Raw genomic sequence first — 21364 nt, forward strand, 5'->3', positions numbered from 1 at the left:
ATATTGAGTCTTTTGTATAAAGCTCTATTCATTCAGCATGATGTTTGTGAGATTAATATATGTTCCGTGTAGTTGCTTTTTATAGCTAAACTAGGCACCTGCTGCAGGAATATTGCTGCAAGACTTCCCGCACACCACCCCCATCTCTCCCACCTCCCCCCCCCCCCCACCTCTCTTGCTTGTGGTGGGCAGGGCCGGGTGGGCGGGGCAGGGGGGCATGTCCTGCCCGTTCCACCCGCCCCGTGGCCACCTCCGCCTCCACAACCGGCCCGCTGCAGCTATCACTGCTGCTGCATTCCCTACCCCGCTGAGCCCGCCACCCCCTCTGCTGCATTCCCCACCCTGCTGCACCTCCAGCAGCCTTGCTTTCTACTTTCCCTCCCTCTTCCTTCTATGCTGTCTTCAGTCTTCACTCCTCCCTCCCTCCACATATGCAAATTAACCGCCATCTTTGGTTAATTTGCATACTCAGATTGGCTGGTGGGCGTGGCTTGTATGGTGGAGTAATGGTTAATTTGCATATTACTCTATTATTAGGTTAGATGGTATTCTACTGTTTACTATACAATGTGTTAGTTACTATACTTTGGGGCCTTTATGAATAATGCTATCAACAATTTGTGTATGCATTCTCATTTCTCTTGGGTAAAAATCCACAGGCATGGAATTGCTGGAACAAATATATATATCTTGGGATGGGTGACAGACCTTTCTCCAAAGTATTTGGACCACTCCCACCAGTGATTGATGACAGTTCAGTTGCTTTTCATTTGTATTAACATTTGGGGTTGCTAATGGTTAATTTCAGGCATTTGATGGCTACATTAGTGCTATTTCATTGTGATTTTATTTTGCATTCCCCTGATAATGAATGATGATCACGTTTTTATATGTTCATTGGCCATTCATCTATTTTTGTGAAGTGTTCAAATATTTTGCCTTCTTTTTTTCAATTGGGTTGTTATATATATATATATATATATATATATATATATATATAGTCTTAGTTGTTAGAGTTTTTATTCTTGAGTTGTAGGAATTCTTTTTTTTTTTAAATATATTTTATTGATTTTTGTACAGAGAGGAAGGGAGAGAGATAGAGTTAGAAACATCGATGAGAGAGAGTCATCGATCAGCTGCCTCTTGCACACCCCCTACTGGGGATATGCCTGCAACCAAGGTACATGCCCTTGACCGGAATCGAACCCGGGGCCCTTCAGTCCCCAAGCCGACGCTCTATCCATTGAGCCAAACCGGTCCCGGCAGAGTTGTAGGAATTCTTCATATATTCTGGATATAAACTGCGTGTCCAGATTAATATGATCTCTGAACACATAATAATCTGTCCACTCAGTGTACTTCTCTTGAGTACCTCATTTATTTGATATCAGAGATACTATAAATTGTGTACCTGATCAGTTTTCCCCTTTGCACTGGCTGATAGAAAACTCAGTGCAAAAGTCTAGAATACTTTAGGTACCCATTTGAGATACAAATACACTGAGTGATCAGATTATTATGCATTCAGAGATCATAATAATCTGACCACTCAGTTTAAATCCTTTGTCAGATATAGTTTGTGACTATATTCTCACAGAATATATTCCCAGACTGATAATCATATTCTTCTATGTCCTAAGAAACAATAACTATTCCTTGTCATGAATATAATCTCATACTTCTTCTAGGAACTTTGTAATTTTAGTTTGTACCTTTAGTTCTATATAGAATCCACTTTGAGTTATTTTGTGCATGGTGTTAGATTGAGGGTCAGATTCACTTTCTTCTACATGGGTATCCAGTTGTTTTCAGCACCATTGTTAAGAAGACTTTCCTTTTCCCATTGCATTGCTTTGGTGCTTTTATCAAAAATCAAATGACTATGTAAGTGTAGGTGTATTTATGGACTCTATTCTGTCTTATTGGTCTATTTGTCTATCCCTAGGCTAGTACGACATAATTACTATTATGATTAAGTCTTGAAGTGAGACAGCGTAAGTCTAATTTTGTTCAAGATTGCCTTGGATATTCCAGATCCTTTGTTATTTCCATGATAGCTTAGAACCAGTTTGTCAATTTCTTTTTTTTTTTTATTTCAATTCTTTATTGTTAAAGTATTACATAAATTTCCTTCCCCCGCCCCCATTGACCTCTACCTGGCCACCCCCATACCCTAGCACATGCCCTCATCGTTCCACACACAATGTCTGTGTCCATTGGTTTTGCTCTTATGCATGCATACAACAGCTTGTCAATTTCTACCTCAAAACCTGCTGGGTATAATGATAGGAGTCTATAGACCAATTTGGGAAGAATTTTTATCGTAATAATAATCAGTCATCCAATTCATGAACATGGCCTATCTCCTTGGGGATATTTGTTCCCAATTATCCTTATTAGTAGAACCTACCATAAAACAATAATTCATAGCACTCTCTTTATTTCATTAGCTCTGCTATCAGTCTTCATTTTCCCTTTTTGCAGGTTTCAGGCATTTCATACATTTTAAGATTAAAGAATAAGATCAAAATAAATCAGTAAGGTTTCAACTTAAATCATACAAATGCTTGCAATGTCTCTGATAAGAAACTCATTTTTTTTTTTTTTTTACCATCTGTAATGCTGTCTCTAACATCTCCATGATTACCATATAGAATGTTATACTATGTCTCCTTTTTTATTTTTTAAAAATTTCACCCCCACACTGCTCCCCTTTGGTAAGCATGAGCTTGTTCTCTATGTCTACGGGTCTGTTTCTGTTTTGTTTATTCATTTGTTTTTTGGTTATTGGGGCAGGGGAGGCAGTTCTACATATAAGCAAAATCATGTGGTATTTCTCTTTATCTGACTTAATACCCTCTAGGTCCATTGGTGGTGTCACAAATGGCAACATTTTATTCCTTTTTTCTTGCTGAGTAATAACCCATTGCATATATCTATCACATCTTTTTAACCCATTCATTTATTGATAGACACCTACATTGCTTCTGTATGTTGGCTATTGTAAGTAATGTTGCAATGAACATAGGGGTGTGTATGTCTTTTGAATTAGTGTTTTTGTTGTCTGTAGATAAATACCCAGAAGTGGAATTGCTGGCTAGATATGACAGCTCTATTCCTAATTTTTTTATTAATCTCCATACTGATTTTCATAGTAGCTGCACTAATTTAGTCAGATCAACAGTGTTCAAGGGCTTTCTTTTCTCCACATCTTCATCAGCACTTGTTATTTGTTAATGTTTGATGATAGCCATATTGACAGGTGTGGGTGATATCTCACTGTGGTTTTGATTTTCATTTCATTGATGATTAGTGACAATGAGCACTTTTTTATATGTCTGTTAGCCATCTGTATATCTTTTTTGGAGACATCTATTCATGTTTTCTGCCCGTTTTAAATTGTATTATTTGTGGGGGGTTTTGGTGTTAATGTTTTATAAGTTCCTTATAAATACTTGATATTTACCTCATCAGATATATCATTTATGATTATCTTTTCCATTTCAGTAGGTTGTCTTTTCATTTGGTTGATGGTCTCCTTTGCCTTGCAAAACTTTAGTCCCATTTGTTTCTATTTTGTTGCCCTTTCCAAAGAGGCTTCCAAAAACATGTAACTGATGTTTTTTAGTTTACTCCTATGTTTTCTTCTAATTTCAGGTCTCACATTTAAGTCCTTAATCCATTTGAGACTATTTTTGTATGTGGTGTAAGAAAGTGGTCCAATTTCATTTTTTTACCTATATCTATTGAGCTTTCCCAACACCACTTATTGAAGAAACTGTCTTTACCCCATTGTATATCCCTTGTCTCCTTTGTTGTAGATTAATTGACTGTATAAGCAAGGATCTGTTTCTTGACTCTCTATTCTATTACACTGATCTAAATATTTGTTTTATTGACAGTACCATACTGTTTTGATTACTGTAGCTTTGTAGTCTAGCTTGAGGTCAGGAAATGTGGTACCTCCAACTTTGTTCTTTCTCAAGGTTTCTTTGGATATTTGAGGTCTTTTGTGGTTCCATATAAATTTTAGATTAGTTGTTCTAGTTCTGAGAACAATGCCATTGCTATTTTAATATCAATGATTTGTATATTATTTTAGGTAATAAGGACATTTAAACAATATTAATCCTTCTAATCTATGAACAAGATATAGCCTTCTATTTATTTGTATATTCTCCAGTTTCGTTCTTAAATGTCTTATACTTTACAGAATACAGATCTTTCACCAATTTGGTTAAATTTATTCCTATGTATATTTATTCAATTTATTTATTTTAGAGACAGGAAGGGGGGATTAAGGGAGGGAATGAAAAAAGGGAAGAGGGAAAGGGAGAGAGAGTAATAGAAACATGAGAGAAACATCAGTGGGTTGCCTCCCAAACATACCCCAATGAGGGATCAAATCTGCAACCTGGGTATGTGTCCTCCTGGGGTATGGGACAATGCTCCAACCAACTAGCCACACTGGCTGGGGAAGTATTTTATTTCTTGGTGCAATTGCAAATGAGATTTAGTTAATTCTGCTGATTATTGTTGATGTACAGAAAAATATTTCTGTATATTGATTTTGTATCCTACAATTTTATTGAATTCATTTATTCAAATAGTTTTTTGGTGGAGTCTTTAGTATTATGTCATCTGCAAACTGAGTTTTTTCTTCTTACTTTCTAATTTGAATGCTTTTTATTTTTTTCCTTGTCTTATTGCTATAGCTAGGACTTCCAATACTACGTTGACTAATAGTGGTAATAGCAGGTGTCCTTGTCTTATTCCTGATCTTAGAGGAAAATCTTTCAGCTTTTCACCATTCAGTCTGATAATAGCTATGTGTTTGCCACATATGGCCTTTAATTATGTTTAGGTATGTTCCTTCTATATCCACTCAGTTTTTATCATAAAAGGATATTGAATTTTGTCAAATGCCTTTTCTGCATCTAATGAAATGATCATATGATTTTTATCCTTCATTTTGTTAATGTGACGTATCATGCTGATTGATTTGTATATATTGGTCTATAGTTTTCTTTCTTTTTTCATGTCTGGTTTTGATATTAGGGTAATGCTGGTTTTGTAGAGTGAATTTGGAAACATTTCTTTCAATTTTTTGAAATAGTGTAAGGAGGATATGTAATTATTCTATAATTGTTTGGTAGAATTCACCTGTGAAGCCTTCTGCTCCTGGACTTTTATTTGTTCAAGTTTTTTTTTTTTTTTTAATTATTGCTTCAAATTCATTGCTAGTAATCAGACTGTTTAGATTTTGTTTCTTCTTGGTTCAATCTTAGAAGAGTATATGCTTCTAAAAATTATCAGTCTCTTTGAGGTTATCAAATTTGTTGATATATAATTTTTTGCAGAATTATTTAATTACTTTTATTTCTGTGGTGTCTGTTGCAACTTTTTTTTAATTTATGATTTTATTTTTTCTCTTTTATTGATGAGTTTGGCTAAAGGTTTGACAATTTTGTTTATCTTTTTAAGGAACCACTTTAGTTTCACTGATCTTTTCTATTATATTTTTATCTTTGTTTGTTTCTGCTCTGATCTTATTTCTTGCCTTCTGTTTACTGTGGATTTTGTTCCTTTAAGCATAAAGTTAGATTGTTTATTTCGAATTTTTTTGTGGAGATTTTTTTCTTGAGGTAGGCTGGTATAGCTATGAATTTCCCTTTTAGAACTCCTTTTACTGCATCCATAAATTCTGAAAAGTTGTTTTCATTTTTATTTGTCTCAAGGTAGTTTTTAATGTCCTATTTGATTTCCTCTTTGGTCCATTAGTTGGTTAGTAGCATGTTGATTAATCTCCCATGTATTTGTTTTTTTACAGTTTTCTTCCTATGATTGATTTCTAGTTTCATGTTTGTGGCCAGAAAAGATGCTTGATATGATTTAAATCTTCATGAATATGTTGAAGCACGTTTTATAGCCTAATATTTTATCTTGGAGAATGTTCCATGTATAATTGAAAAGAATGTGATATTATGTAGTTTTGAGATGCAGTGCTCTATAAATGTTTATTAGGTCAATCTGGTCTAATGTGGCATTTAAGACCATTATTTCCTTATTAATTTTCTCCACTGAGTTGAGTGAAGTATTAAAATCCTCTATTATTGTATTATGTGAATTTCTCCTTTTATGTACATTAATGTTTGCTTTATATATTTAGGTGCTCCTATATTGAGTGTGTATACATTTATCAGTTATAGCCTCTTCTTGGATTGCCCCCTTTATAATTAAGTAATGTTCTTTGTGGGGTTTTTTTTTATTCGTTTTAAAGTATTTTCTGTTTAATATGAGTTTTGCTAGCCCAGCCTTTTCATTTATATTTGCATGAAATATATTTTTCCATTCCTTCATTTTCAGTTCTTTCAATTTGAAGTGAGTTTCTTGTAGTAAGGAGTGTATAAATGGGTCATCTTTTTAATCCATTCAGCAACCCTTTGTCTTGTTATTAAAGCATTTAACCCATTTATATTTAAAGTAATTATTAAGTACTAGAGGCCCGGTGCATGAAATTCATGCACGGGGGCGGGGGGGTGGTGTCCCTCAGCCCAGCCTGCACCCTCTCCAATCTGGGTCCCCTCGAGGGATGTCCAACTGCCCACTGGGATTGGGCCTAAATGGGCAGTCAGACATCTCTTTCACAATCCAGGACTGCTGGCTCCCAACTGCTTGCCTGCCTGCCTTCCTGATTGCCCCTAACTTCTTCTGCCTGCCAGCCTGATCCCATGAAAGCCTGATTGATGTCTAACTGCTCCCCTGCTAGTCTATTTGCCCCTAACTTCTTCCTCTGCTGGCCTGGTCACCCCTAACTGCCCTCCCCTCCAGGGTTGATTGCCTCCAACTGCCCCCCCTTGAAGCTTGGTCCCTCTCAACTGCCCTCCCTTGCAAGCCTGGTCCCTCCCAACTGCCCTCCCCTGCTGGCCATCTTGTGGTGGCCATCTTATGTCCACATAGGGGCAGGATTTTTGACCACATGGGGGCAGTCATATTGTGGGTTGGAGTAATGATCAATGTGCATATTACTCTTTTATTAGATAGGATAGAGGCCTGGTGCACAAGTGGGCTGGTTTGCCCTGAAGGGTGTCCTGGATTAGGGTGGGGGCTCCCTTGGGGTGTGGGGCAGCCTGAGCGAGGGGCCTGTGGTGGTTTGCAGGCTGGCCACATCCCCTGGAGACCCAAGTGGAGGCCCTGGTATCTGGAATTTATTTACCTTTTACAATGGAAACTTTGTAGATGTTTGGAGGCCTGGGACAGCCAGGGTGTGCAGAAAGCTTTGCTTCCTCCATTGCCAGGGGCAACCCTAGCCTCCTGTTCTTTCCAGCTTCGTGGCTGCTGCCACTTGTTTGGATTTGTTTACCTTCTATAATTGAAACTTTGTAGCCTTGAGTGGAGGCTTAGGCAGGCAAGGACAGGCGGAAAGCTTTGCTTCCTCCATTGCCTAGGAAACCCAAGCCTCCCTCCTGTTCTCTGTGGCCAGTAGCCATCTTGGTTGGGTTTATTTGCATACTTGCTCTGATTGGCTGGTAGATGCGGCTGTGGGTGTAGCGGAGTGATGGTTATTTTACTCTTTTATTATGTAGGATAGGGAGGATGTACTTACTGCCATTTTGTTAGTTGTTTTTGTAGTTCTATTCCTTTCTTCTTCTCTTGAGCTCTTGCATTGTGGTGAGCTGATTTCCTTTAGAGTTTTGTTTAGGTTCTTTTCTCTTTATTCTTTGTGTATCTTTTGTAGGTCTTTGGTTTGTGGTTACTATGAGGTTTGTGTATATCATTTTGTATCTACAACAGCCTATTTTAAGCTGATAAGCATTTAAGTACATTCTAAAAGGACATTTTTATTCCTCCCTCCATACTTTGTACATTTTCTTAAATTATTATTGATATTTAGAGAGAAAGAGGGAGGGAGGGGAGAGAGGAAAGAAGGGAGCAAGAGAAAGAGACATCGATTTGTTGTTCCACTTATTTATGCATTCGTTGGTTGATTCTTGTATGTGCCCTGACTGGCATAGAGCCTATAACTTTGGCTTATTAGGATTATGTTCTAATCAACTGAGCTACTTGGCTAGGGCCCACACTCCTGTTTTTTTATGTCATTTTTAGATCTTTTATGTTTGTTTGTTTTTTAAAAATGTGTATTTTTATTTTTCCACTAGAGTTCACTTTCAATATTATTTTATACTAGAGGCTCAGGGCACAAAATTCATGCATGGGGGGTCCCTCAGCTCGGCCTGCACCCTCTCCAATCCAGGACCCCTTGGGGAATGTCTGACTGCTTCTCGCAACCCAGGACTGCTGGCTCCTAACTGCTCACCTGCCTGCCTGCCTGATCATCCCTAAACCCTCTGCCTGCCTGACCACTCCTAACCACTTATGCCTTGCCCCACACCTGGGACCCACTTCTGGCCAGCCACAGGCACTCATGACCCAGGCCGGTTTTGCCCAGGCTGGCTGCAACCACAGGGGACAGTGGGCAGAGAGCTTCACCAGGCCACAGCTATAGGCGCTGGTCCCATGACCACACGGCTTGTTCCTCTTCTGGGCTGCAGCCACAGGCCTCTGGGGCCATAGGTGGGTGGCTTGTCCCTCTCCTGGGCCATAGGCACAGGTGAAGCTTCTGGAACCCAGGACCGCAGGGCAGGTGACCTGTCCCTCTCCCAGGCCACAGGCACACCCGCTGGCACCTGGGACCACAGGGTGTGTGGCTTGTCCCCCTCCCAAGCCACAGCCCCAGCTTCTGGTGCCCAGGACTGCAGGGCAGGCAGCTTGTCTTTATCTTGGGTCACAGCCTGGCTGGTCCACATTCCTATCTCATAAGCTCATTTGTGCCTGGCTAGTCCCCATCCCTCTCTCCTCAGTGTTTAGTGTCTGAGCCATTATGGTACGAGGGCGTGATGACCATTTACATATTAGCTCTTTATTATATAGGATTAATTTCAGATATATAACATAGAGGTTAGACATTTATATATTTTACAAAGTGATACTTTGATATGTCTAGTACCCACCTGACACTATACATATTTATTACAATTTTGTTGACTATGTTCCCTGTGATGTACTTTATATCTCTGTGACTATTTTATAACTACCAATCTTTGTCTTGTGTGTCTCCTAACTACTTATTATAGTTTGGGTTGAGTTTAGTATTTTTGTCTTTTATAATAGCTTTTGAAATGACTGATTTGCTGTATTTATTAAATATTTGGTTTGTGAATGTTTTCTTTTTTCATATTTATTTTGTAGTTATGGACTTTCCTTTTCTGCTAAACATTTCTTATAAAGCTGATTTAATAAGCTGATGAACTCCTTTGTTTTTGCTTGTCTGAGAAACTATTTCTCCAATTCTGAATGATAATATTGTCAGGTAAATTATTCTGGGTTGTAGGTTCCTTTCTTTCAGCACTTTAAAGATGTCCTGCCACTCCCTCTGGCCTCTAAAATTTCTGCTGAGAAATTGGCTGATAACCTTATGAGGTTTCATTTGTCATATAATTAGTTATTTTCCTTTGCTGCATTCAAAAGTGTCTCTAACTTTTCCCATTATAATTATAATGTGTCTTAGTGTGGGTATCTTTTGAGTTCATCTGTTTGTAACTGTGTACTTCCTGGACCTGGATGTCTATTTCCTTTCCCAGGTTAGGAAAGTTTCAGTCATCATTTCTAGTAAAGTTTCTGTTCCTTTCTTTCTTCACCTTCTGAGATCCCTATAATGTGAATGTTTCTGTCACTGATTATGTCATAGGTCTCTTAAAATATCGCTTTTTTCTTTTCACTATTCTGATGATTGATTTCCACTAGTCTATCCTTTAGATCACTAATCCATTCTTCTGTACTTCTGTTAATTCCATCTAGTGTGTTTTTCATTTCAGTTATTATATTTTTTAGCTCTGCTTGGTTCTTTATTAAACCTTCTTTGTTGAAATGCTCCCTAAGTTCCTCAATTGCACGGTTAAGTTTGCTCACCAAACTTAAGTTTGGTGAGCATCCTTATTTGAATTCTTTGTCAGGCAAATTAGTCGATTTCTAGTAATACTCTGTATTCTGAAGTCTATATGACATTAATACAGTACTCTAGACATTATTACAGACTTCTTATGCCCATAGTTTATATGTATTTTTCCATCCTTTTTATTTCAATCCAGATAACTGGGCTTTTTTCCTTCTTTAATTCTTTCTCTGCTTTTTAATCGGAATGCTTAATCCAATTATATTTTTTAGTCTAGTTACACTTTCATGTAATTATTATCATGATTTGATTTACATTTAAAATTTGTTATTTATTTTCTCTTTGTTCCAGCTTTTTCTTTTTTGTTCCTTCATTCTTCCTTTCTAGTCCATTTTTTTTAGGGGAGGAAAGTGCTAATTGAATATTTTTTAGAATTTCATTATAATTTATTGTCTTTTTTAGCTATATTTCTGTATATCTATTTTTTTTTTTAAATTTCTTGTATCTTTCTTTTTTTAATTTTTATTAAATTATTATCTGTGTATGTATTTTACCATTGCCCCCCCTCCCATATGTACCCACTCTCCCAAGAGTTTTGTGTCCATTGGCTGTACTTACATGCATGTATATAAGTCCTTCGGTTGATCTATTATCTCCCCCAGATCTCCCTAACCTCCCCACTGTAAACTGGCAGTCTGCTTGTTGCTTTACTGTCTCTATATCTATCTTTTGGTTCTTCAGTTTATAAGTTCTCTATCATCCATAAATAAGTGAGGTCATGTGGTGTTTCTCTTTCATTGACTGGCTTATTTCACTCAGCATGATGTTCTCCAATTCTATCCAGGTTGCTGCAAATGATGAGAATTTCTTCTTTTTTAAGGCAGCATAATATTCCATTGTGTAGATGTACCATAGTTTTTGGATCCAATCATCTGCTGATGGGCATCTAGGCTGAATCCAAATCCTAGCTATTGTAAATTGTGCTGCTATGAACATGGGGGTGCATATATCCTTTCTGATTGGTGTTTCTAGCTTCTTAGGATATATTCCTAGGAGTGGGATTACTGGGTCAAATGGGAGTTCCATTTTCAGTTTTTTGAGGAAACTCCATACTGTTCTCCACAGTGGTTGCACCAGTCTACATTCCCACCAGCAGTGCACGAGGGTTCCTTTTTCTCCGCAACCTCACCAACACTTGTCGTTTGTTGATTTCTTGATGTTGGCCATTCTGACAGGTGTGAGATGGTACCACATTGTTGTTTTGATTTGCATGTCTCGGATAATTAATGACTTTGAGCATGTTTTCATGTGCCTTTTGGCCTTCCTTCTGTCTTCTTTTGAGAAGATTCTATTTAGATCCATTGCCCATTTTTAATTGGGTCATTTATCTTCCTTCTATTAAGTTGTATAAGCTGTCTGTAGATGTTGGAGATTAAATCTTTATCAGTGATAACATTTGCAAATATGTTCTCCCATGTTGGGGGCTTTCTTGTTGTTTTATTGATGGTTTCTTATGCTGTAAAAAAGCTTTTTATTTTGGTGTAGTCCCATTTGTTTATTTTCTATTTAGCTTCCATTGCCCTAGTGGCAGTATCAGTGAAGAAGTTCTTTTGGCATATGTCTGAGATTTTGCTGCCCGTGGATGCCTCTAGTATTTTTATGGTTTCCCGTCTGATGTTTAAGTCCTGTATCCATTTTGAGTTTATTTTTGTGTATGGTGTAAGTTGGTGATCTAGTTTCATTCTTTTGCATGTATCTGTCCAATTTTCCCAGCATCATTTATTGAAGAGACTGTCTTGACTCCACTGTATGTTCATGCCTCCGTTGTCAAATATTAACTGAGCATAGTGATTTGGGTTGATATCTGGGTTCTCAATTCTATTCCATTGATCTATATGTCTGTTCTTGTGCCAGTACCAGGCTGTTTTGAGAACAGTGGCTTTGTAATACAGCTTGAAATCTGGTATTGAGATCCCTCCTACTTTACTCTTCTTTTTCAGGATTGCTGTGGCTATTCGGGGTCTTTTGTTGTTCCAAATGAACTTTTGAAGAGTTTTTTCTACGTCAGTGAAATATGCCATTGGTATTTTAATGGGGAGTGCATTGAACCTATAGATTGCTTTGAGAAGTTTGGACATTTTGATGATGTTGATTCTACCAATCCAGGAACATGGTATGTTCTTCCATCTGTTTACATCTTCCTCTATCTCTTTTTTCAGTGTCATGTAGTTTTCTATGTATAGGTCTTTTACCTCCTTAGTTAAGTTTACTCCAAGGTATCTTAATTTTTTTGGTGCGATGGTAAATGGGATTGCTTTTTAGTCTCTGTTTCTGCAAGTTTACTATTGGTGTATAGAAATGCTATAGATTTCTTGGCATTAATTTTGTATCCTGCTACATTGCCAAATTCATTTATTAAGTCTATTAGTTTTTTTATGGAGTCTTTTGGTTTTTTTATGTATAATATCATGTCATCTGCAAATAAGGATTATTTTACTTCTTCTTTTCCAATTTGGATGTCTTTTATTTCCTCTTCTTGTCTAATTGCAATGGTTAGTACTTCCAGTACTATGTCAAACAGGAGTGGTGAGAGTGGGCATCCCTGTCTTGCTCCTATTCTTAGAGGGAATGGTTTTAGTTTTTGCCCACTGAGTATGATGTTGGCTGTGGGTTTATCATATATAGCTTGTATTATGTTGAGGTACTCCCACCTTGTTGAGTGTTTTTATCAGGAAAGGTTGTTGGATTTTATCAAATGCTTTTTCTGCATCAATTGATATGACTATATGATTTTTATCTTTCAATTTGTTTATGTGATGTATCACGTTTATTGATTTGCGGATATTGTACCATCCTTGCATTCCCGGAATAAATCCTACTTGGTCGTGGTGTATGATCTTTCTGATGTTCCGCTGGAGCCGATTTGCTAGAATTTTGTTGAGGATTTTGGCATCTAAGTTTATGAGGGATATTGGCCTATAATTCTCTTTTATTGAGTTGTCTTTATCTGGTTTTGGTATTAGGGTGATGCTGGCTTCATAGAAGGAGTTTGGAAGTGTTCCTTGCTCTTGGATTTTTTGGAATAGTCTGAGAAGGATAGGTTTTAGTTCTTCCTTGAATGTTTAGTAAAACTCTCCTGTGAAGCCATCTGGCCCTGGGCTTTTGTTTGCTGGAAGTTTTTTGATAACTGTTTCAATTTCTTCCCAAGTCACTGGTCTATTGAGGTTTTTAGATTCTTCCTGATTGAATTTTGGAAGTTTGTATTTTTCTAGGAATCTGTCCATTTCCTCCAGGTTGTCCAGTTTGTTGGAATAGAGTTATTTGTAGAATTTTGTTACAATCCTTTGTATTTTGGCGGGGCCTTTTGTTATTTCACCTTTCATTTCTGATTTTGTTTATTTGGGTCCTTTCTCTTTGTTTCTTGGTTAGCCTGGATAGAGGTTCATCAATCTTGTTTATCCAAAGAACCAGCTCTTGGTTTTGTTGATCTTATGTATTGTTTCTTTGGTCTCTATGTCGTTCATCTCCGTTCTAATTTTTATTATTTCCTTCCCTCTGCTTACACTGGGCTTTTCTTGTTGCTCTTTTTCTAACTCTTTGAGTTATAGAGTTAGATAATTTGTTACCATTTTTTCTTGCTTTTTGCAATAGGCTTGCAGAGATATGAACTTCCTTCTCAAAACTGCTTTTGCTGTGTCCCATAGATTTTGGATTGTTGTATTTTCATTGTCATTTGTTGCCAGGATGTTTTTAATTTCTTCCTTGATTTCTCTGGTAACCCAGTCCTTGTTTAATAGCATGCTGTTTAATCTCCATGTGTTTGATTTCTTTGGATTATTTTTATTATAGTTAATTTCCAGTTTTATGCCACTATGATCTGAGAAGATGCTTGATATGATTTCTATCTTCTTGAATTTGAAGAGACTTTGCCTATGTCCCAACATGTGGTCTATCTTTGAGAATGTCCCATGTGCACTTGAGAAGAATGTATGTTCTGTGGCTTTGGGGTGGAATGTTCTGAAGATGTCGATTAATTCCATCTGGTCTAGTGAGTCATTTAGGATTGATATTTCTTTGCTGATTTTTTGTTTAGATGATTTGTCCAAAGGTGATAGTGGAGTATTAAAATCTCCTACTATGATTGTATTGCTATTAATCTCTCCCTTAATGTCCTCCAGCAGCTTTTTTATGTATTTGGGTGCTCCCGTGTTGGGTGCATATATGTTTACCAGGGTTATTTCTTCTTGTTGGATTGCTCCCTTTAGTATTATGAAGTGGCCTTCATTATCTCTTGTTTTGTTTCTTTGGTCTCTATGTCGTTCATCTCCGCTCTAATTTATATTATTTCCTTCCTTCTGCTTACACTTCCTTCTCCTTCACTTTGAGGTCTAATTAGTCAGATATATAATAAGTATTGCTACCCCAGCTTTTTTTTTTATTTCTATTCGCCTGGAAAACTTTTTTCCATCCCTTCACCCTCAGTCTGTGTGCGTCTTTTTTTCTCAAGTGGGTTTCTTGTAGACAACAGATATATGGATCAGCCAGGAAACAAAAGTTCTTTCAAGCCCAGCTGGTGTGGCTCAGTAGTTGAATGTCAACCCATGAACCAGGAGGTTATGGTTCAATTCCTGGTCAGGGCACATCCTAGGTTTCAGGCTTGATCCCCCGTAGAGGGCATACAGGAGGCAGCTGATCAATAATTATATCTCACCATTGATATTTTTATCTCTCTGAAATTAATAAAAAATTAAAACATTTTTTAAATAAAAAATTTTAAAATAACAAAAAAAATTTTTAAAGCAAATTTAAAAAATTTTTAAAGTACCCTGCTGGCTCTTAGAACTACATACTTAGAACCAATTCTTAAAGGATCTGTCTGGCTGGCTTCTCATTTCCTGGGTGAGGTGATGGGGACCAATGATGACTACAGAGACCTCAGGCTCCACATGATCATCACAACATATGCTGGGTTCTGTGGTTCCCAAGGAATGTGCTGACCTCCACTCTACCTGTCATGTGACCTTTCTTAATCATCACCAGAGAAACCCCTACTCTATGGTCATCCTATTCCTATTTTTCTCTTATTTGTGCTGCTGCTTCACTTGGACATGCTTCCACATGGGCTTCAACTCCAGAGGAAGAGATGGTGACTTGAATTCTTGTTCCAGAATTCCCAAAGAATTCTGTTGAATTTCAAGAAACCCCATGTTTTCTAGCATCACTGGAACTGTGGTATATCTTTGCAGCTGTGAAGTTAGGCCATAACAAGAAATGAAGCAAACAGTCAAGTTTGCCTTCAATGAGTAACTAAAAGAAATCTTTAATTATCTGCACCATGTCAACTTATGATAAGGCAGTGAGATTTAAAACAAGACTATATAATAGAAAGTACTGTAATATATTTCTAAATTTGAATATTGTAAAGACCCAGTATGCTAACCATCCAATTAAGCCTGCCAGTAACTGTTACCTAATATAGAACTTGCTTTAAAGAAACTAATGCCAATTTGGCTACCTTAAGACTTTTTCTCCCTTCCGAACAATATTACATTGGACAGGTTCTGAGTCTGAAAAGTACAGACTTCATTCAAAGGTGTAACCTCTTCACTGGTACATGTGACTATGACCATGAGATCTTTATGGCATTGTGTGTAACCTCCTACCTGAGGGTAGCTTGCTGTATGCAGCCGCTGAAGACATTGCCTGTCCTAGAGCTTGATTAGAGCCCAGAGGCTGCTGGAAACCGGAAGCTTTGCTAGTTGAAGTTGTCCGTTGCTTTGATTTGGGATCTTTGACTGATTTTGTCCAGACCAGTGCCTCCCCAACCTGGAGAGCAGCTCCCAACTTCTGAGCCATCTCCACCATCTTGAACCCACATGTGAAGAAAAAAAGAATCAAGGTATGACCGGCAGAGACAAGCCTACCTGCTTCCTACGCCTTCCACCTGGTGGGTTATAGCTGAAATAGTGACTACTGGTACTAGCATTTGAGGGAGGAAATACTTATTACAAGGAAATATTTCTCAAACAGCAGAAATCACAGACTGCCCTTATTGAGGCAAGAAAGTTCATACAAGATCTCAAACCTAACAATTCAAGTTTGGTATGTTACTGGGAGGAAGCTACAATGAGATATGGGCCTCAACTCAGAGAGGTTATATTATCAATAACAGGTTCAGTAAGCCTGAATTTCCTCTTACTATTTTCTTCTAGGAAAGTTGTTTTTTTTGTTTGTTTTTTTTTCTTTTTTTTTCAGGCTGTCACTAATTGACAGCCTGAAAAAAAATAGGCATGAGCTTATAACAGATTATCTTTGAATTATTTGTGTTTGATCAAAAGTGTACTGACAGCTTGCTTATGGCTCCTTAGAAGCTAATAAAAGACATATCTCATGCCGTGGCCAGTGCGGCTCAGTTGGTTGAGTGTCAGCTCAGCAGTTGGGCATTGACCTGTGAACCATGAGGTTACAGGTTCCGTTCCTGATTGGAGCTCATGCCCAGGTTTCGAGATTGATCCACATGTGGGGCATGCAGAAGGCAGCCAATCAATGATTCTGTCTCATCATTGATGTTTTTATTGCTCTACTTCTTTTTTTTAATATATATTTTATTGATTTTTTATAGAGAGGAAGGGAGAGAGATGAGAGGTAGAAACATCGATGAGAGAGAATCATCATCGATCATCTGCCTCTTACACACCCCCCACCAGGGATATGCCCACAACCAAGGTATATGCCCTTGACCGGAATCGAACCTGGGACCCTTCAGTCTGCAGGCCGACGCTCTATCTACTGAGCCAAACCGGTTTCAGCATCTCTCTACTTCTTTCTTCCTCATTTATATCTATAATAATAAAAGCACAATATGCTAATTAGACCAGATGACCGGCCAGATGACCTCCTGGACAAAGCTGCAGCTGTGAGGGCCGAGCCCCTTGCACAAATTTCATGCATATTTAATAAAAACATATTTAATAAAAAAATATTTTTTTAAAAAAATACCTCAGAGTCATATTCTAGAGAGCTACTGTCCTTGAGTAGGTTGACTTTCTTCTCCATCTCCTGATACTGGGTTAGGGCATCCCTCTTCTCACCCTGGTTGTATAGCAGCACAGCATAGTTCAGGTTGATTAAAGGGTTATACCTATGGCAAACAGACAAGGATTCTATGAAACTTAGGCTTCACAATCAATGGTCATTTAGATTTTCTCATTACATAAAAAACAAAACTGATTGTAAGTAGAGATTTCTCCATTCTGCAGCAAGGTAAGAGGAACACACATGCTACAATATGTGTGGATTTGTGGGAAAGAATCAAGGATAATTGCCCACAATCAGGACCAAGTCTGACATCTCAGCCCTCAACAGGGACCACCAAGGTGGGTTGAAGAAGTGATTCCTACCCTGCTGCCTAGCCAATGTCAGTGGAATAAATATGGAGAGAGTCACATTTATCTTAGATTAAACTGAGCCCAGAGCTGCATCTGATATTCCATCTAGCCCAGTAACCAAAGTCCACTGCCAGCTCTGACTTTCTCTGGTCTCCTAACTACTAAACTTAGGGCCAGAAACACTTTCTTAGAAAGTGGCAGTGTCGGTTCCACTGCAGGCTTAGTAGCACATCCTTCCACACATGCCATGTGCACAAAGCCTATGGAGAGCAAGCAACTGGACTGACTCGGGCAAAGCCAGTTGTCTAATGCCACTTCTTGGCTTTGGAGAGTCTAGCTCTCCCCAATACTATTCCCCAAGGTGCAGCTTACTTATCCAGGCGGACTGCTTTGTCATAAGCTCTCTTGGCATTCTCTGTATCTTCCAGATTGGTCAAAGCCACTGAAACAAAGAAAGTGAGGACTGAGACTGGAGAACCCAGCTTAGAAAGCAGAAGGAATGTTTCAAGACCACAGTTCATTCAGTTCCCCCAACATAACTGCTCCTTTGCCTCCTTAGTGTCTAGCACCACCATCTACTCACTCAGCTTAGTTTCCTGGTGTCATCTTCAACAGTTCCCTTCTGCAGTCAATCAGTTGCCAAGTTATCTGAACACAATTTTTTGCAGTTTCTTTTCTGACACTGCCCAAGTTGTTTCTGGCTGTGGCAATGTCCTCATCTGTACCCATCCACTTGTCACAATGCTGCCAGGTTTCTCAACAACTTTCAAACAAATCTGAAAATGACACTATCCTGCTTAAGAATCCTCACTGGCCCCCAATCACCCATAATCCTGATCTTTAAAATTTGTTTAGCACCAGGACAATCTCACTTTTTAAATCAGTATTTTCTGGAAGCCTCACTTAATGAAAGGGTAATAGGCAAATTAGTCGAACACCATCATAGTAACAACAGATTTGCAGGCTGTGCACACAGAAGGCATAGGTGGGCGGGGACTTGCAGCATTGGGGACATAATGGCAGCGGGGACAAGGCGGGGGCGGCAGGCCTGGTAGAGGGCGGCCTGTATGCCCCCACATGGCAGTGGTGGCTGTGAGCACTCCTGATGGCTGCTGCCACTTGCCCAGAAGGATCATAGATTTCTTCTGCCAAGTGGCAGGAGAAACACTCTGCTAGGAAACCTCCACACCAGCAGCGAAGGCAGGTGAGGGAAAGTCCCAGCTCACAACTAAGAGCTCCCAGCCCAGCCACGCCCCACCTTGGCCTCCAGCACCACAGGCCTGGGATTCTGAGAAAGGTAGCTCCTTCCTGTGGCTCTTCAAACTCCCAGTTACTTAATTATGCAACCCCCTCGTCAACCCTATAAGATATATCTCTTGTACACTAAATGATATCTGGAACTTAGCTGGGCTCAAAAAAAAAAAAAAAAATATATATATATATATATATACACACACACACACACACACACACACACACACACACACACACACATATATATATATATATATATATATATATATATATATACACACACACACACACACTAGAGGCCTAAGGCGCAAAATTCATGCAAGAGTAGGCCTTCCGTCCCCTGGCTACTGATATTGACTTCCCTCTGGCACCTGGGACCCATATTTCCCTCTGACCACTGGTACACACCCAAGACCCAGACTTCCCTCTGGCCCTGGCTTCATCTGGAAGGACATCCAGAATGATGTCTGGAATGATGTCCGATCTAATTAGCATATTACCCTTTTATTATTATAGATTAGAGACCCGGTGCACAAAATGCGTACACAGGTGGGGTCCCTAGGGCTGTCCAATGATCAGGGCCTATGCAGGTTGTCTCACCCATTCCCGATTGGAGCCAGGTCTACCAGCTGCTGGATAGGGCCTGCCAGATGCTGGACGGGGCCTGCAGGATGGGGCCTGCCAGACGGTGAGGGACTGCAGGAGGTGTGCCAGCAGGGGGTGAGGAACAGGGGGAGTTTAGCTGGCTGTGGGAGGTTGGCTGTGGGAGCGCAATGACTACCAGAGGGCAGCTCCTGCATTGAGTGTCTGTACCCTGGTGATCAGTGTGCATCATAGTGACAGGTCAACCAATCGTTTTGGTTGTTCGATTGTAATCGTTGCTTAGGCTTTTATATACACTGAGTGGCCAGATTATTATGATCTCTGAATGCATAATAATCTGGCCATTCTGTATATATATTAGAGGCCCGGTACATAAATTCGTGCATGGGTGGGGTCCAGCCAGCCTGGCCAGGGGGAGGGGACATGGGCAGTTGGCTGGCCTGTCTGCTGGTCGAACTCCTGGTTGAGGGGACAATTTGCATATTAGCCTTTTATTATATAGTATATACACTGAGTGGCCAGGTTATTATGCACTCAGAGATATAATAATCTGGCCATTTTGGTAAAAGATAAATTAGGTATGATCTTGATTTAGCATGTTGGTCTTTGAGTGAAATTGCCCCAAGTTAGAAACAACCAAATGCTTTCTCATTATTTTCTTCATTGTTTTTCAAGCTCTAGCACAATAATCCAGATTCCTATGGGACCTGCAAGGGAATGGCTTCTACAGGGTAGCCACTCACCTCCAATGATTCTAATTCATTTCCCCCCTTATTATAGACTGTGGAGACAGTTTCCACACAATAGTCTCTTACCAGCCAAGAGCATGTACAGTTCCCCCATCTTTGGCTGGAAGTTGATGGCTGCACTGAGAAAATGGAAAGCTGATGCATACTGCTGCATGGTCAAGTGAACAAGGCCCAGATTATAGAGAATCTTCCAATCAAAGGGTGCCAAATAGTTGGCTCGTTTCAGGCAGCTGATAGCCTGCAGGAGAGAGGAGCACTTGATGAGGGTGGGACAAGCTGGGCAGACCCAATAGCACAAAGAAGGAAGGTGAGGAGACACTCACTGCTACATATTTCTTCTTGCCAAAGAAACACATTCCAATATTATTCCAAAGTGGAGGACTTTCTGGAACAGCAGAAGCTACAACTCTGTATTTGGTGAGGGCAACATCAAAGTCTCCATGGGTCTGCATCATGCTGCCTGCTGCCAAGATTGCCTGAAAACACAGGATATGGGAAGTTGATAATTCAGTCATTCCCAAAAGGCTGTAGTAGTGAAGGAGCCTTCCTGGGTGTAGATAATGCACATCATGACTGAGAACTTCCAGAGACATATAAAATATATTCAAGCTATTGGGAACAAATGCTCATGAGAAATCCCTGCATCCCAGACTCTGGCTCTCTTTGGCACAGTACAGAAAAAAGAAAAAGAAAAAAAAAGATAAAATGTCACTGACTTTACCCAGCTCATTTGTTTCCTACTTCTTCCAACTTCTAACTAGAGAAGGCAATATTTCTGAGCACACTATCTTTAATCTGTTCCCTGTAGCCCCTAGTTGATACATTAAGTGCTGCTCCAGACAACTCAAATACTCCTTTCATTGCCACTTAAAGTATAGTTCCTTCTGCCACAGCACAAAGGTGACACAGCTTTAGGCTTCATCAGTCCAGGGTTCAGGTGGGGAGCTGATGGAGTCAGGCTAATGTGACTGAGATAGGACTGAGTCTGTATCCTTCACAGCCTGTTTTGCTGCATCTCCCTCAATGACATTCATTCACCTAATGATCTTCTCACCCCTAAAGACATATCTAGACAAGGTTGTAACTGAAAATTCATTAAGAAACTAGAAATCATTTCACCAGAAGTATTTTTATAGTTGTGGAGGCTTTGCTAATTTCATAAATATATAAAACTTTACCAGTACTACAATTTTGCTTTCTGCATAAGTTATATCGATAGGTCTGTTATAACAAATGTGCTCTTTTGAGAAATAACAAGCAGAACACCAACACTTTACAATATTTTCAAATGAAAAGAGCCATGTTTATTAATATTTTTTCTAAGTAAAAGGTAATTTCTCAGGTATTCAAAATGCTTTTAAGGGCCAGATCACCTCTAGGAGTGGACCATCTATATGAAGGCTCTGGGGTTTGACAGC

The 21364-nt window shown here is 39.1% G+C and overlaps 2 protein-coding genes across 13 annotated transcripts in view; one reads left to right on the forward strand and one right to left on the reverse strand.

Annotated features, from left to right (window-relative positions):
• Nucleotides 1–21364, forward strand: part of ADPGK (ADP dependent glucokinase) — a 128914-nt gene that overhangs the window by 89508 nt on the left and 18042 nt on the right. The gene's annotated exons all lie outside the window — the stretch shown is intronic.
• BBS4 (Bardet-Biedl syndrome 4) overlaps nt 1–21364 on the reverse strand; it is a 164466-nt gene that overhangs the window by 54432 nt on the left and 88670 nt on the right. For all 8 annotated transcript variants that reach the window (XM_084898034.1, XM_084898035.1, XM_084898033.1 and 5 more), the window contains 5 exons: nt 20270–20422; nt 20013–20184; nt 17713–17782; nt 16952–17093; nt 15616–15817 (listed from right to left, as the gene is read on the reverse strand). In XM_084898034.1, the coding sequence (XP_084754160.1) occupies nt 15616–15817; nt 16952–17093; nt 17713–17782; nt 20013–20184; nt 20270–20422 (739 nt within the window). The remainder of the gene's footprint in view (nt 1–15615; nt 15818–16951; nt 17094–17712; nt 17783–20012; nt 20185–20269; nt 20423–21364) is intronic.

The sequence above is a fragment of the Pipistrellus hanaki genome (assembly GCF_964339955.1).
Source record: "Pipistrellus hanaki genome assembly, chromosome: 1".
Taxonomy (NCBI): domain Eukaryota; kingdom Metazoa; phylum Chordata; class Mammalia; order Chiroptera; family Vespertilionidae; genus Pipistrellus; species Pipistrellus hanaki.